This window comes from Scyliorhinus canicula, chromosome 20 (genome assembly GCF_902713615.1).
Source record: "Scyliorhinus canicula chromosome 20, sScyCan1.1, whole genome shotgun sequence".
Classification (NCBI taxonomy): Eukaryota; Metazoa; Chordata; class Chondrichthyes; order Carcharhiniformes; family Scyliorhinidae; genus Scyliorhinus; species Scyliorhinus canicula.
The window spans coordinates 50550541-50565049 of NC_052165.1; the positions used below are offsets into that span (position 1 = coordinate 50550541).

The following is a 14509-nucleotide window of genomic DNA, read 5'->3' on the forward strand; positions in this document are numbered from 1 at the left end:
TCATACCCCTGACTTGGGCCTTGTAGATCAGGGGTGGGCAAACTTTTCCGTGCAAGGGCCACATTCAGAAATTCACAATTCACAAAGGGCCGCATAGTATATTAAGTAAAATAATTACTTCACCCGGTTATGATTCTGGGCGCCTCATATAGAACATAGAACAGCACAGAACAGGCCCTTCGGCCCTCGACATTGTGCCGAGCAATGATCACCCTACTCAAGTCAACGTATCCACCCTATACCAGTAAGTAACCCAACTACCCCCCCGCATTAACCTTAAAAAAAATTAAAAAAAAAAAAAAAAAAATTTTAAAAAAAAAAATTTTTTTTTTTTTTTTTTTTAATGACTTGGTGGGCCGCAGAAATACCTTTGGCGGGCCGCATGCGGCCCGCGGGCCGTAGTTTGCCCACCCCTGTTGTAGATGGTATTCAAGATTGAAGACTCTTCATAAGTGATTGACTATAGGGAACGTGAAAGATTAGACCTGCATTGAATTACAATAAACTCAGCAGTATTTTATAAAAGATAAGATATTTCACAGCGACCTGCTTACCAATGTGCTCATCCATTATGATGTTTCTAAGAAGGTAAATTATAATGCCACATTATATTAATTTCTCTCTTGCAACAGGGCTTACATTAATTTCAAATTTAAAGCAGAATACCCAGATTTATAATAGTATATAATTCTTACAGGGTGAAAAATTCAGAACTCAAGTTCATGGAAGTGCATGTTTAATCAGAATACCCCAGCTGCTAGAAACCAAGAGTTAGAGAGAAAGGATGAAAAATAACCTGAGCTTTTAATATTTTTCGAGATTTGCCTTGCTTGTATTACATAGAGCAGGCAAAGTGATCTAGCTCTAACAAAGTATCAACCTGACAAATTAACCCAACCTTCAACTCTTCACAGATGCTGCCATTTTCGGCTTTCTCTTTACAGTGACTCATGCTGGGGTATAGTTCCACAGTACTGGCAAGCTATCCATTATGTACAATGAGCACTGGTAATCAAATTATTTATCTACAGCCAGCACTTACAGGTCTGTTCTTACTCCATCACCTCACCAACTCTGATGCACAACCTTGATATTCTATTTGATCCTAAGTTAAGTTTTCAATATCTCATTTGTCCCACCAAAACAACCACCTTTCACTTCTTGAACACTGCCTACTGTTCACTTTTACAATGGTGTGTGGTTTTATGACCTTAAGGCTTAATTTCCCCAATATTCACCTCATCAGTGTCCCGATTCTTTGAACATGGGATGAGAATTTGTCTCTGGATCCTTACTGCAAGCCTCAGAATTATTAGCCCAGTAACATAATCACAATGCTATCATTCCCCATCAACTATATTCAATAATATTCTAATGTTAAGTTGTTGCTAAAGAGAATATTTTTATTAACATGCTGCTGTGTTAGGAAAACATAGCTCAGTTCACTCGACATTTTCCATGAATGGCAAAGAATTTTGGTTACTGTCAATGCTGAAAGATGGAATCACGTTTTTAAAAAAGATTTGAACATACAAAATGTTGAAAATTTGCCCTTTTAAAAAGTAGGAAATGTAACATGTGGGAGATAAATGATGGCATTAATTTCAAAGATTTTACCCCCTAAATAGTTGCAAGAGAGACTGGCAACATTTATTGACCAAGGGGGTGCTTTGACTCAATTTCTTCAATTTTTCACCAGATTAAATGAGACAAATGGCCAAGAATCATGTCCAAGATACTTTTCAGCATTTTATACAGTCTTAATTACAGAAAAGGAAGAAGGATAAAACAAAAATGACATGCTTGAAGTTATCAACCATATTTGAATGATTCTACTTTATTACGATCATAATGCACTTTACCCCAATAAAGCTTTCTGCTTATCTGCTATTGTACAGTTCCTCCATTCCTGTTCAAAAATGGGGATTGTCCAGTTTTGCACTTTAAATCACAAGTCAACATCACTGTTACTACGTATAATTTCTAGTTTAATTCTCAGTGAAGATTGATTGAAAGGTTTTACAGAACAAAAATTTATCAAAAAGAATTGTTCATTTAAAGCTAACATACAATTCACCCATGCTTAAGAGTGATTAAAGCCCACTCTTATGCCCCGTCTCCATATATATATATATATTATATATTACACAATAATTTGAATCACAGAATATTTTATGACATTGATAAAGCAAAGTAACAAAATTTAGCAGTCACTTTTTAATCGAATACAGAAACATTGCAGTTGAAATCATTCTCTTTCCCAATTATTTTTGTTCAAGCTGAAATTTTATATGTACAAATGCCTATGTAGTCTTTTCTTTAAAGAAGAATTCCAACTCGTAATTTTAGTGTGGATCTTCAAATCTTTCAAAAGAGCTCTATTTATTTGAGGAGTTTGCAGAAAGGTGCACTAGCAAATGAAATAAATGGAACACTGGTATGTATTCTCTTCAACATTCGCCATTTACAGGCCTTTCCTATCCAATCCCAGCCCCCATTATGAACAATAAAGAATGTCCAAAAAAACATGGAAAACTGCTTTCTGGATTTACATTAAAATTAACAAATTGAGTCTCAAGGCTGTACTGGATATTTTGACTGAAAGTGAATATTGAAGAAAAAGGCAACATTGTAGCATACAACTAAATACACATCCCTGTGTTTCCCTGACATGCTAACCGACATGCAGTTGGCTGTATGAGGTTTTGCTAGCACATTAACGCAACACGTGGTCTTGCATAAGAGTAAGGAATAAGTGATTAAACAGATATGTATTTTGGGAAGAAACTAAAGCACAGCATGACATCTTATTACCTGACCATCATAATACCTCATGCATATAGAGATATTGCTACTGAACAGGACCTGCAAGAGAGCAGAATTGCTAAAAAGCTAACCAATGGGAAAATATTGGGAGACCGACTTTTAAAAATAAAGTTTAAAAAACTGGTCACAACAAATATGTCATTTGTTTTCAAAATGGAAAAATATCAGGGACATTATTTAAATAATATACAAAGGCTGAAATAGGTCAAAGATAAACATTTAAAATTAGTAATCAGCAGTCACACAAGGCAAGTTATTCAATCAATTTTTACAATCCTTTATCTATGCAGCTGAAGCTGCCATAGATGTAGACTGTAGATAATATTTAAAACCGATGTCACAGTAACCATGAAGCTTCAGCTAAGAACTTCAAAATACACGACAGGAGCCTGTTAAAATGCAGATTTTTCACTCCAATGAATACTAGATTCATCGCATCAAAGCAAAGCATTACCAGAAGTAATTATATTGCTCAATGTAATGAATATGTACATATTCTACACCAATTTATCATTGACATTTAAGTTGATGTAACTGTATATTTAAATGTAAAGCTGCTGTAGCATTTTCTTTGGTTTATTCTGCATCATGGGATTAATTCAACATAATTGGCAGGGTACAAGCCAACTTGTCCATTTTCCAATCGCCCCTTACACCAGCCCTGCTCATCTTCATCTTCTACCTTCGTCAGTTCATCACCTTTTACAAAAAGACAAGTGTGTTAGTCGGGATGGATCAATGAACTTAAAGTACCCTTAAAAGAGAAAAAAAAGCATAATTCCTAAAACAGTATTAATCAAGATTGCACATTAAGCAATGAATTCAAAGTTCAATTATATGAATACAGTACAAATTGTTTGGTGTTTAACAGTAACCTGTTAGAAATATTGCACAGGGTGTTTCTTACTTTGATAGAAGTATAGAACTGTCTGCAATTGCTCACAGATTCAGCTCCTTCCTATTCAAAGGACTTGGTAAATATTATCTAAGTGAGCAATCAGAAGTATTGATTGTAAAACGACCTCCACATAGATCTATGGCAAATATATCTTGTTACAATAAATCATCAAGGAACATTTGTCAAAACATTGATAAAATTCAGTATATTCTACTCTCTTATGAGAAAACAATTTAAGGCTATTGAAGTTTTGAACTAAGGTTATTGACCTGAAACGACAGCTGTTTTTGTGTGTGGTGTATTTCCAGCATTTTCTGTTTTTCATTCAAGGCCTTTGTTGTGTGACTACAGTTGGCTAAAGGGTTAATTAATTACTGGCTTGTGTGGAGCAGGAGACAACATCCTCAGGTCATATATATTGTGATATAGTAAATGTATTCATGATTATTTCCTCTGGTCAGTATTACTTATGAAATCAACTCTCTTTTTAAAAAAAAATGCTTTCTACTCAGCAAACAAAGCTATGTTATAAAGTTAGCGCAACTCTCAATGGAATGAATATTTATTTACCCAAAGAATAATTTTGCTACACATGTGACAAAGCCAGTTCATAAATGGAATTCTTGATTTGTAAGAGAATCTTGGGCGGGATTCTCTGACCCTTTGCCAGGCCGGAGGATCCCCGGGGGCGGCGTAAATCCCGCCCCGCCACCGGCTGCCGAGTGGCCGCCCGTCCCACCAGCATATATTACACCAGGTCCGTACCGGCAGGACCTGGCTCTGCAGGCGGCCTGCGGAGTCCTCGGGGGGGGGGGGGGGGGGGGGGGGGGAGGAGGAGGGGGGGGAGATCTGGCCCCAGGAAGAAGGGGGGGGGGGGGGGGGGGGGGGCGGCATAGTGGCCTGGCAAGCGATCGGGGCCCACCGATCCATGGGCGGGCCTGTGCCGTGGAGGCACTCTTTCCCTCCGCGCCAGCCGCTGTAACAGTCCGCCATGGCCGGCGCGGAGAAGAACCCCCCGCTCATGTGCTAGGATGATGCCAGTACATGCTGGCGCTCTTGCGCATGCGCCAACCCACGCCAGCCAGCGGAGGCCCTTCGGCGCCGGCTGGTGCGGCACCAGCCCCGCCGGCACAGGCCTAGCCCCTGAAGGTATGGAGGTGCCACTCCTCGGTGCCGGAACAGCCCGCCCCGCCGGATAGCGGAGAATTCCGCACCTTATTCCTTGCAAAATAGGTTCTACGGGTAGGGACTGGTTGGGGAGGATGGGAAGATAAGGATCTGCTAGAACTGCAGGGATTTTCTATCATTCTCGGTTCTTGTTCCAGAATATTGTGTTCATTCTGGCGGGAAGTGCTGACAATGTCTAGCACACAGACAGGCATTGCATAAGTTTTAATATCTTGCACTAAATTGAGAACAGAGAAACTTAGTTCCAAATAGATGCATCACACAGGAAAAATGTAAAGAGGAAAGAAGAGAATTTACTTCAAATGTACGGTCAGAACAGGTAACTGTCTGTGTGGAGTTTGCACATTCTCTCCATTTCTGCGTGGGTCTCACCCCCACAACCAAAAAAGACGTGCAGGGTAGGTGAATTGGCCGTGCTAAATTGCCCCTTAATTGGAAAAATAATTAGGTACTTAAATTTATTTACTTTTTTAAAATATGGTCAGAAATGCCTTCAACTGGTGTAGCCATTTGTAAAATAAGTAAAGAAGGCAAGCTGCCGGACCATTCAATAGGGAACTTATTTCAAAAGTGGACACATAGGATGTCGCCCTCCCCCACCCACCCCGGTTCTACCAAAGGGACAACTCAAGAAATACATTTTAGAAACGTTAACAATATGATTTTTTTCAAATCATTCTTGTCTCCCAATCTTTAGATTCTCGTATCTTTACACACTTAAGAGTTGACCGCAGTTTATTTGAACAGTACATTCAAAACTTAGGACCACAGAATTCCTACAGTGCAGAATGAGGCCATTCAGCCCATCGAGTCTGCACCGACCCTCTGAAAGAGCACCCTACTAGGCCCATTTCCCCGCCCTATCGCCGTAACCCATTCGAACCTGCACATCTTTGGACACCAAGGGACGATTCAGAGTGGCCAGTCCACCGAACCTGCACATCTTTGGACACCAAGGGGTGATTCAGAGTGGCCAGTCCACCGAACCTGCACATCTTTGGACTGTGGGAGGAAATCGGAGCACCCTGAGGAAACCCACGCAGGTATGGGGAGAAAGTGCAAACTTCACAGTCACAAGGCCGAAATTGAGGCTACAGTGCTAACCACCTGCCGCTGTCCCACCCTTGAGATAAATGTTCCCCGACATAGTAGTTTTAACAAACAGAATATCTCATCTATTAATTATTCTAAACTACTGGAATTGTACTATGCCTGCAATGGAGCTTAATTTATTCCTTAATAAGATAAAATCTTATTCTTGGTTTGAACTACTCAACACATTCACTCAACAATTAGCAAACATTATTTATATATTCCATCAGCTATCTCTTAGAAAGAAAAATAAATAAAAGTTGTGATCCATACATTAAACTGTTCAACACCACAATGGTGTTAGGAAATTAATTCATGGATTTTGACCCAGTGACAATGGGAAATGGTGATCTAGTTTCAAAACAGTAAGAAGTCTTACAACACCAGATTAAAGTCCAACAGGTTGTTTTGAATCACTAGCTTTCGGAGCACAGCGCCTTCCTCAGTGAATGTTGGACTTTAACCTGGTGTTGCAAGACTTTTACTGTGCTCATCCCAGTCCAATGCCGACATCTCCACATCACAATTTCAAAACAGAAACAACTTTAAGGAAAACCTGCAGGTGGCAGTACTTCTATGAAACTGCAGCCCCCATTCTCCCAGATGTGAGAAATGCGGTTTGTGACGTGCTGCCGGTGAAACCTTAATTTTGGTTTGAGATAACTGGCACAACCACAACTGCCCTTCCTATTTGCTAAGTATGACTCCAGCCAGTGGAGTTTAGTCTCCCCAACATCCCTACCCTCAGGATTCCCATTGACTTCAATTTCACTAATATTTTTTAATGTCACTGTTGGTCAAATTATATGTCTTGATGTGAAAGGCAGTAACTCTTACTTCATATCTGAAATTCAGCTTTATACATGTTTGGACTACGGCTGTAATGAAGTCTGGAGCTGGGTGGTCCTGGCATAATCCAAAATGAGCAATTGTGAACAGGTCATTGCTATGGAACTGTTTACGACAGCTCCATTACTTTGTTGATGATCGTGAGTAGATTGATAGAGTGCAAACTGGCCAGATGGGAACTGTCGCATTTTTTTTGTGGACAAGACATACTGGGCAATTTTCCACTTTGCTGTAGTGTTTCAGTTGTACTTGAACAGATTTGCCAAGAACACAGCTGGTTCTGAAGGGACAGATGTTGTTAGGCCTATAACCTTTGTTGCATCCACCACCTTCAGCCATTTCTTAATATCACGTGGAGTGAATTAATTAGCCGAAGTCTAGATTCTCAACAGCAGAGCAAAGAGTACGCCAAGTCACAAATTTATTGATTGCGATTAAATACAATTCTGTTGCTGATGCTGGCCCACGTGCATGACCAGATTTGAGCTGCTATCTCTTTTCAGAATCTGGTCTGTTTAGCACATTGTTTAGTGAAGTTGACCACCCAACTCTCACGGACAACAATAAAATATCTTTACCCAACAGTGATCTGGCGATTTCCCTTTGATTCAGGCAGATTATAAAAAAACTTAAGATAGGAATCTGTAATATCTCAGTCACATAAAGCTTTTATTTTCAAGAACACAGGTCGAAGAAAGGAACTAACATGCACACAATTATAACTACACATGCATTTTGTAATTAGTGCAGTTTGTTAGATCATTGAAAGATCCGCTGACCTCGGGTTGGAAATTCTGGTCTCGGGACAGACGGGATGGGAAAATTCCACCCATTTAATACTTTGTGTCAGTATTTACTGCACAAGAAGAGGTCAGCATGCCAGAAAACACATGGAAACTAATATTGCAGCAGGAACAGGGACTCACCAAAATTAACATAAACAAGTAATTGTTTTGAAGGAAATAATGGCACTAAGGAGTGATAAATACCAGGATTCCATTCAGAGGTTTTTAAAGAAATGTGAAAAACCGCTAATGTTCCAACTATTATCTTCCAAAATTGTCTTGATTTGGAAACTGCTCCTTTAAATGGGAAAGTTGTGCATCTAATCCTGTCATTTCAGAAAAGCAACAGAGGAATACCATTAAATTAGCTATTTAAGAAACGGTGGCATGCTGGCACAGTGCCAGGACCCGGGTTCGATTCCGGCCTTGGATGACTTTGTCGAGTTTGCACATTCTCCCAATGTTTGCGTGGGTTTCCGCCAGCTGCTTCTGTTTCCTCCCACAGTCCAAAGATGCGCAGGTTAGGTGGATTAGTCATGCTACATTGCCTCTTAGTATCCAAAGATGTGCAGGTTAAGTGGGGTTACATGGATGGGGTGAGGGAATAAGCCTGGGTGGGGTGCTCTTTCAGAGGATTAGTGCAGACTCAATGGGCCAAATTGTCTCCTTCTGCACTGTAGGGATTCTGTGGATCTACAAAAGGTGAAAGAGAAAAACTATGCTCTGCATCAACGAAATGCTGGTGTTTATACTTCAAGATAAGTGGCCAAGAACCTTGAAATTTTCAGCTGATCAGAAACAGCTGGCATGGATTTGTGAAAGGTAACTCACGTCTAAAAAAAATACAATACAATTTATTTTTGAACAGGTGACCAAAGCAGCGGACAGAGAAAGTCCATGAATGTTATTTGTGTGGATTTCCTAAAGGCATTTGTTACAATCCCTCATAAGAAACTATTAGCTAAAGATGAAGTTCCTGCAATTAAAGGCAAATTATTTAGAAATTAGAGTGGCAGAAAACAGAGAATAGGAATAATAGGCAATAGGTAGATTGCGACCAGTGATGAGAAGTCTTACAACACCAGGTTAAGTCCAACAGGTTTGTTTCAAACACTATCTTTCAGAGCACTGCTCCTTCCTTAGGTGAACCTTCATTCACCCGAAGGAGCAGTGCTCCAAAAACTAATGTTTGAAACAAACCTGTTGAAATTAACCTGGTGTTGTAAGATTTCTTACTGTGCTCACCCCAGTCCAATGCCAGCATCTCCACATCATGGCAAGCAGTGGTGTCCAGCATGGATCAGTGTTGAGCCCAATCATTCCACTTATTTATTAACAATGTAGATGATGGCATAGATGACACAATCTATTCTCAACCCAAAAAAGGGTAGAACTAGGGGAGCTTCAATCCTTCAACCCCCCCCCCCCCCCCCCCCCCCCCAATCCTTAAAAACGTCATCGAGTACAGACCGAGTCCTCAATGCTCCTCATATGACAAGCCCTCCATTACCGGGATCATTCTTGTGAACCTCCTCTGGACCCCCTCCAAGGTCAGCACATCCTTCCTGAGATACATGGACCAAAACTGCTCACAATATTCCAAATGGGGTCTGACCAGAGCCTTATAAAGCCTCAGCAGTACATCCTTGCACTTGTATTTTAGCCCTCTCTAAATGAATGCCAACATTGCATTTGCCTTCCTAACTGACAACGGAACTTGCATATTAACCTTAAGAAAATCTTGAAGTATTACTCCCAAGACCCTTTGTTCTTCAGATTTCTGAAGCCTTTCCCCATTTAGGAAATACTCTATGCCTCTATTCTTCCTACCAAAGTGCATGATCTCACATTTTCCCACATTGTATTCAGTCAGCCACTTCTTTGCTTACTCTCCAAGACTATCCCAAGTCCTTCTGTAACCTCTCTGCGTCCTCAACACTACTTGTCTCTCTACGTATCTTTGTATTATCTGCAAACTTAGCAGCAATGCCCTCAGTCTCTTCCGGTTCACTAATGTATATCGTGAATAGTTGTGGTCCCAACACCGACTCCTACGGAACACCACTAGTCACGGCTACCATCCTGATAAAGACCCTTGTATTTCCACTCTCTGCCTTCTGCCAGTCAGCCAATCTTCTATCCATGCCAGTACCTTGCCCCTAACACCGTGGATATTATCTTATTTAGCAGCCTCCTATATAGTTCCTTGTCAAAGGCTTTCTGGAAATCCAAATAAAACACATCCACTGGCTCCTTTGTCTAATGTCCTCGTTACCGCCTCAAAGTATTCTAACATATTTGTCAGGAATGAAACCGTGCTGACTCAGCCCTATTTTACCATGCACTTCCTTTGTTTTTTTAAACAAAAATTTTGAGTACCCAATTTGTTTTTTCCAATTGAGGGACAATTTAATGTGGCCAATTCACCTACCTTGCATATTTTGTTTTTGGTTGTGGGGGTGAGACCCACAGACATGGGGAGAATGTGTAATCTCCACATGGACAGTGGCCCCGGTGCTGGGATCGAACTCAGTGCTAACCACTGTGCCACCATGCTGCCCTTTACCATGCACTGCCAAGAACTCGTCCTTAATAAGACTCTAAAATTTTACCTACGACCAAAGTAAGGCGGGTGTTTTTGGGGGTTATTCGGGAGGCACAGAAAAACTCATCCCAAGGAGGCAGCAACATGCTAAAGGAGGATGAGGCAGCCATGACTAACAAGGGAAGTCAAGGACAGCATAAAAGCAAAAGATAAAGCAGAAATGTGGTGAGGTTAGTGGGAAGAAAGGAGGGAGGCAGAATATGGGAAATTATAGGCCTGACTTTGGTCGTTGGTAAGATTTTAGAGTCCATTATTAAGGATGAGATCGCGCATGGTGGCGCAGTGGTTTGCCTTGCTGCCTCACGGCACCAAGGACCCGGGTTCAATCCCAGCCCCAGGGCCACTGTCCATGTGGAGATTATTGTCATATTGCCGTTCTTTATATACCTTTTCTATCTACTGATTTTTCATTTTTTTTAAATAAATACTTTTATTCTCCTTTTTCACATTTTCATCAAAATTTACAACAAATAATCAACAATAACAAATACAATGGCAATCCCCCAGCCAACAATCCCCTCATCTCACCCACCCTCAAAACAGCTCCCAACATTTTGAATACAAAACACCAATGAAAAAGAATGATCAATAACTTATACATTCCAACCCCACGCCCCATCCCCTCCCTCTAATGTTCAAAGTCATCCAATTTATGAAAATGCATGATGAACAAAGCCCATGAGTTGTAAAACCCTTCCATCCTCCCTCTCAACTCAAACTTTACTTTCTCGACCGTTAAGAACTCCAGCAGATCCCCCCACCACACCGAGGCACAAGGTGGAAAAGCCGACATCTACCCCAACAGAATCTGCCTTCAGGCAATTAGCGAGGCAAAGACCAAGACATCTGCCTCCGCACCCGCTCCCAACCCCGGCCGATCTGACACCCCGAATATGGCTTCTAGGTTCGAGTCTCAAGTGCACCACCTTCAAGATTATCCTAAAGACCTCCCTCCAAAACTCCTCCAGTTTTGGACAGGGCCACAACATATGAACGTGATTAGTGCCCCCCCCCCAAACACCGTTCACAAACATCCTCCACCCCCTCAAAAAGTTGGCTCATCCTCGCCCTTGAGGTACGCCCTACACGCCCTGACTTATTTTCTGCCTCACATCCTGACTACTGCTATGGGGCCTTACATAACTCACATCAGGGTCTTTTTTCCTTTGCGATTCCTCAACTCTATCCACACAGATTCCACGCCTTCTGCCCTATATCACTTCTTGCTGTCGATTTAATTTAATTTCTTACTAAGAATTCAACCTGCCCCCTCTGCCCATCTACCTGTCCTTTCGATAGGACACATATCCTTAGATGTTTAGATCCCAGCCCTGATCCCCTTGCAGCCATGTCTCTGTGATGCCCACAACATCGCACCCACCAATTTCAATGTATGCTACAAGCTCACTTACCTTGTTTCATATGCTGCGAGCATTTAGATATAACACCCTCAGACTTGCATTGACCGCCTTTCCCTCATCTACTGTGCCTGAAGATTCCTGCCGCTTTCCATACTTTGTTTTATTACTTATACTGGAAATGTAACTAACCTCTCCTGAGCCCTCCCCCCTTTAAACTAATTTAAAGTCCTCATCATTAATCTACATTTCTATCTTCTCCTTTAACTTTGATTTTTCTAATTCTCCATACAACTGAACCCTCCTCCCACTATTTAGTTTAAACCCCTGTCTACAGCCTAGTCAATCGTCACTTGTTGCAAAAAACATATCTGGTTCACTAATGTCCTTTAGGGAAAGAACTCTGCTGTCTTTACCTGGTCTGGCCTACTCCACACCCACAGCAGTATAGCTAGCTTTTAACTGCCTTCTAAAATGGTTTAGCAAGGCAGTCAGTCAGTTCAAGGGAAATTACGGGTGAGCAACAAATGTTAGCCTCAAAATAAGGGGAAGTAGATTTAGGACTGAGTTTAGGAGGAACTTCTTCACCCAAAGGGTTGTGAATCTATGGAATTCCTTGCCCAGTGAAGCAGTTGAGGCTCCTTCATTAAATGTTTTTAAGGTAAAGATAGATAGTTTTTTGAAGAATAAAGGAATTAAGGGTTGTGGTGTTCGGGCCGGAAAGTGGAGCTGAGTCCACAAAAGATCAGCTATGATCTCATTGAATGGTGGAGCAGGCTCGAGGGGCCAGATGGCCTCCTCCTGCTCCTAGTTCTTATGTTCACCATGCCAGTGACACTCACTTCCCATGAACGAATAAAAAACAAAAATCAGCACGTCAGAAGTTTATACTTTTTGGGCAATTCAGCACCTGACTGCACATCAGAACTTCTGCAACGTCCTGATGTGCGTGACAGTCTTAAGTCCAAACTTTGCTACTCTTTATCTCCGAGAATTTGGGCTGATATACATGACTGATCGAAAGCTTAGGTATTTTGGATACAGAAGATATTTAAAATGTTAGTCCCCATTACAAAAACTATTTTTTTTTTGCTATGGAACAGTGAAAACTGAAGTAAAAGTAAAGTTTAAGAAAAAAGAACTTGGTTATCTACAAGGAGACTTGAACCATGGACTTACATCAGGGCCTCATTGGAACTGATTATAATCCACCTCTAGGTTATTCAACATGTTTCAAATCTAACAGTTCACACAAAAGTATAGAAAAACTTAAGACATGAGAATCATTAACTGGCACAAGCAGTCCAAGAGCAAAGTGCAATTTAAGGCACTCATGATTTAACTAAAACACAATATCCATTTAATCTGCAACAGAAGTATCCACTTTTCATTCTGTAACCTTGACAAAATATCTGCAACATCCCAGGAGCTAAAATAAAAAAGTGTAAAAACAGAATTTGAACAAATCTAATATTGAATCAAGGCGGCAGAAGAACAGGGGCCAGCGTGAAAGATCTATAGTCATACTGTTGCCCAGATTCATATGGTGACTGCACCAAACTAATTATTTGTTGAAATACAGAAAGCTCCAAACTCACACATAATAAAATTATAGAATACTGCAATGCAGAAGAGCTCAATTAATCTGCGTTGATTCGTTTGAACAGCAATTCTTGGGCAACAACCTCCAGCTTCTCCAGTACATCAATGTAACAGTATTCCCTCAAATCTGGAAATGTTCTAATAAATGTTATCTGAACATTGTCCAAAGTCTTAATTTGCTTCCGCAAGTATGATACTCAAGGTTTGACACATCCTCTAGCTGGGGCTGAACTTGTGTTTTATTGTATTGTATGCAATTATTTAAAGTCCAGAATTTTACCTTCTTTAAAATAGTTCCATAGAACCAATACAGTGCACTATGTTTGGCCATTAAAATCAGCACTAACCCTCCGAAAGAGCATCCTACCATAGTCTATTCCCCATCCCCGTAACCCTAGTTAACCTGCACATCTTTGGACACGAAGGGACAATTTTAATATTGCCAATCCATCTAACCTGCACATTTTTGGACTGTGGGAGGAAATTGGAGAACATGGAGGAAAGGAAGATATGGGAAGAAGGTGCAAACTCCACACAGTCACCCAAAGCCGGAATTGAACCCGGATCCCCGACGCCGTGAGGCTGCAATGCTAACCACTGTGTCACCGTTCTGCCCTGTTCCTTTTAGCTTCCATTTAGCTTCCATTTACTCTCCTCATTTGTCCTGCCAAAATGCATCACTTCACACTTTTCTACATTGAATTTCACCTACCGGCACGGTGGCTCAGTGGTTAGCACTGCTCCTTAATGGTGCTGAGGACTCGGGTTCGATCCCGGCCCCAGGTCACTGCCGTGTGGAATTTGCACATTCGCCCAGCGTCTGTGTGGATCTCACCCCCATAACCCAAAGATGTGCAGGGTTGGTGGATTGGCTGTGTTAAATTGCCTCTTAATTGGAGAAATCTTTTTTTTAAATTTGTCTGCCATGTGTCTATCCAATCCACTTGCTGATGTCCAAGTCAATTATTATCTTTCTTACAATTTACTGCACGTCTAAACTTTAGGGTCACCTGCACATTTTGAAATTCTGCCTTGTACCTCCAAGCCCAAGTCATTAATGTATATCAAAAACTGTTGCTGTCCTAGCACTGAACATAGGGAACACAACTGTATAACCTCCTTCAATAAAAAAAAAGCTACTCACCATAAGTCTGTTTTCTACCTTTAGCCAATTATGCTATCTTAGCCAGTTTTGTATTCCACAGGCTTCAACTTTGCTAGTAAGTTTTTTTATATGGTACTCTATCAAACAATTTTTGAAGTTCATCTTCTTTCACTACACCTCTACCTTCTCTGGCACCTCAAC

At 41.0% G+C, this 14509-nt stretch overlaps 1 protein-coding gene across 11 annotated transcripts in view; it reads right to left on the reverse strand.

Annotated features, from left to right (window-relative positions):
* Positions 1–1382: 1382 nt before the first annotated feature.
* LOC119954657 (protein kinase C and casein kinase substrate in neurons protein 2-like) overlaps positions 1383–14509 on the reverse strand; it is a 122143-nt gene continuing 109016 nt past the window's right edge. For all 11 annotated transcript variants that reach the window (XM_038780032.1, XM_038780031.1, XM_038780036.1 and 8 more), the window contains one exon: positions 1383–3525. In XM_038780032.1, the coding sequence (XP_038635960.1) occupies positions 3413–3525 (113 nt within the window). In that variant the 3' untranslated portion in view covers positions 1383–3412. The remainder of the gene's footprint in view (positions 3526–14509) is intronic.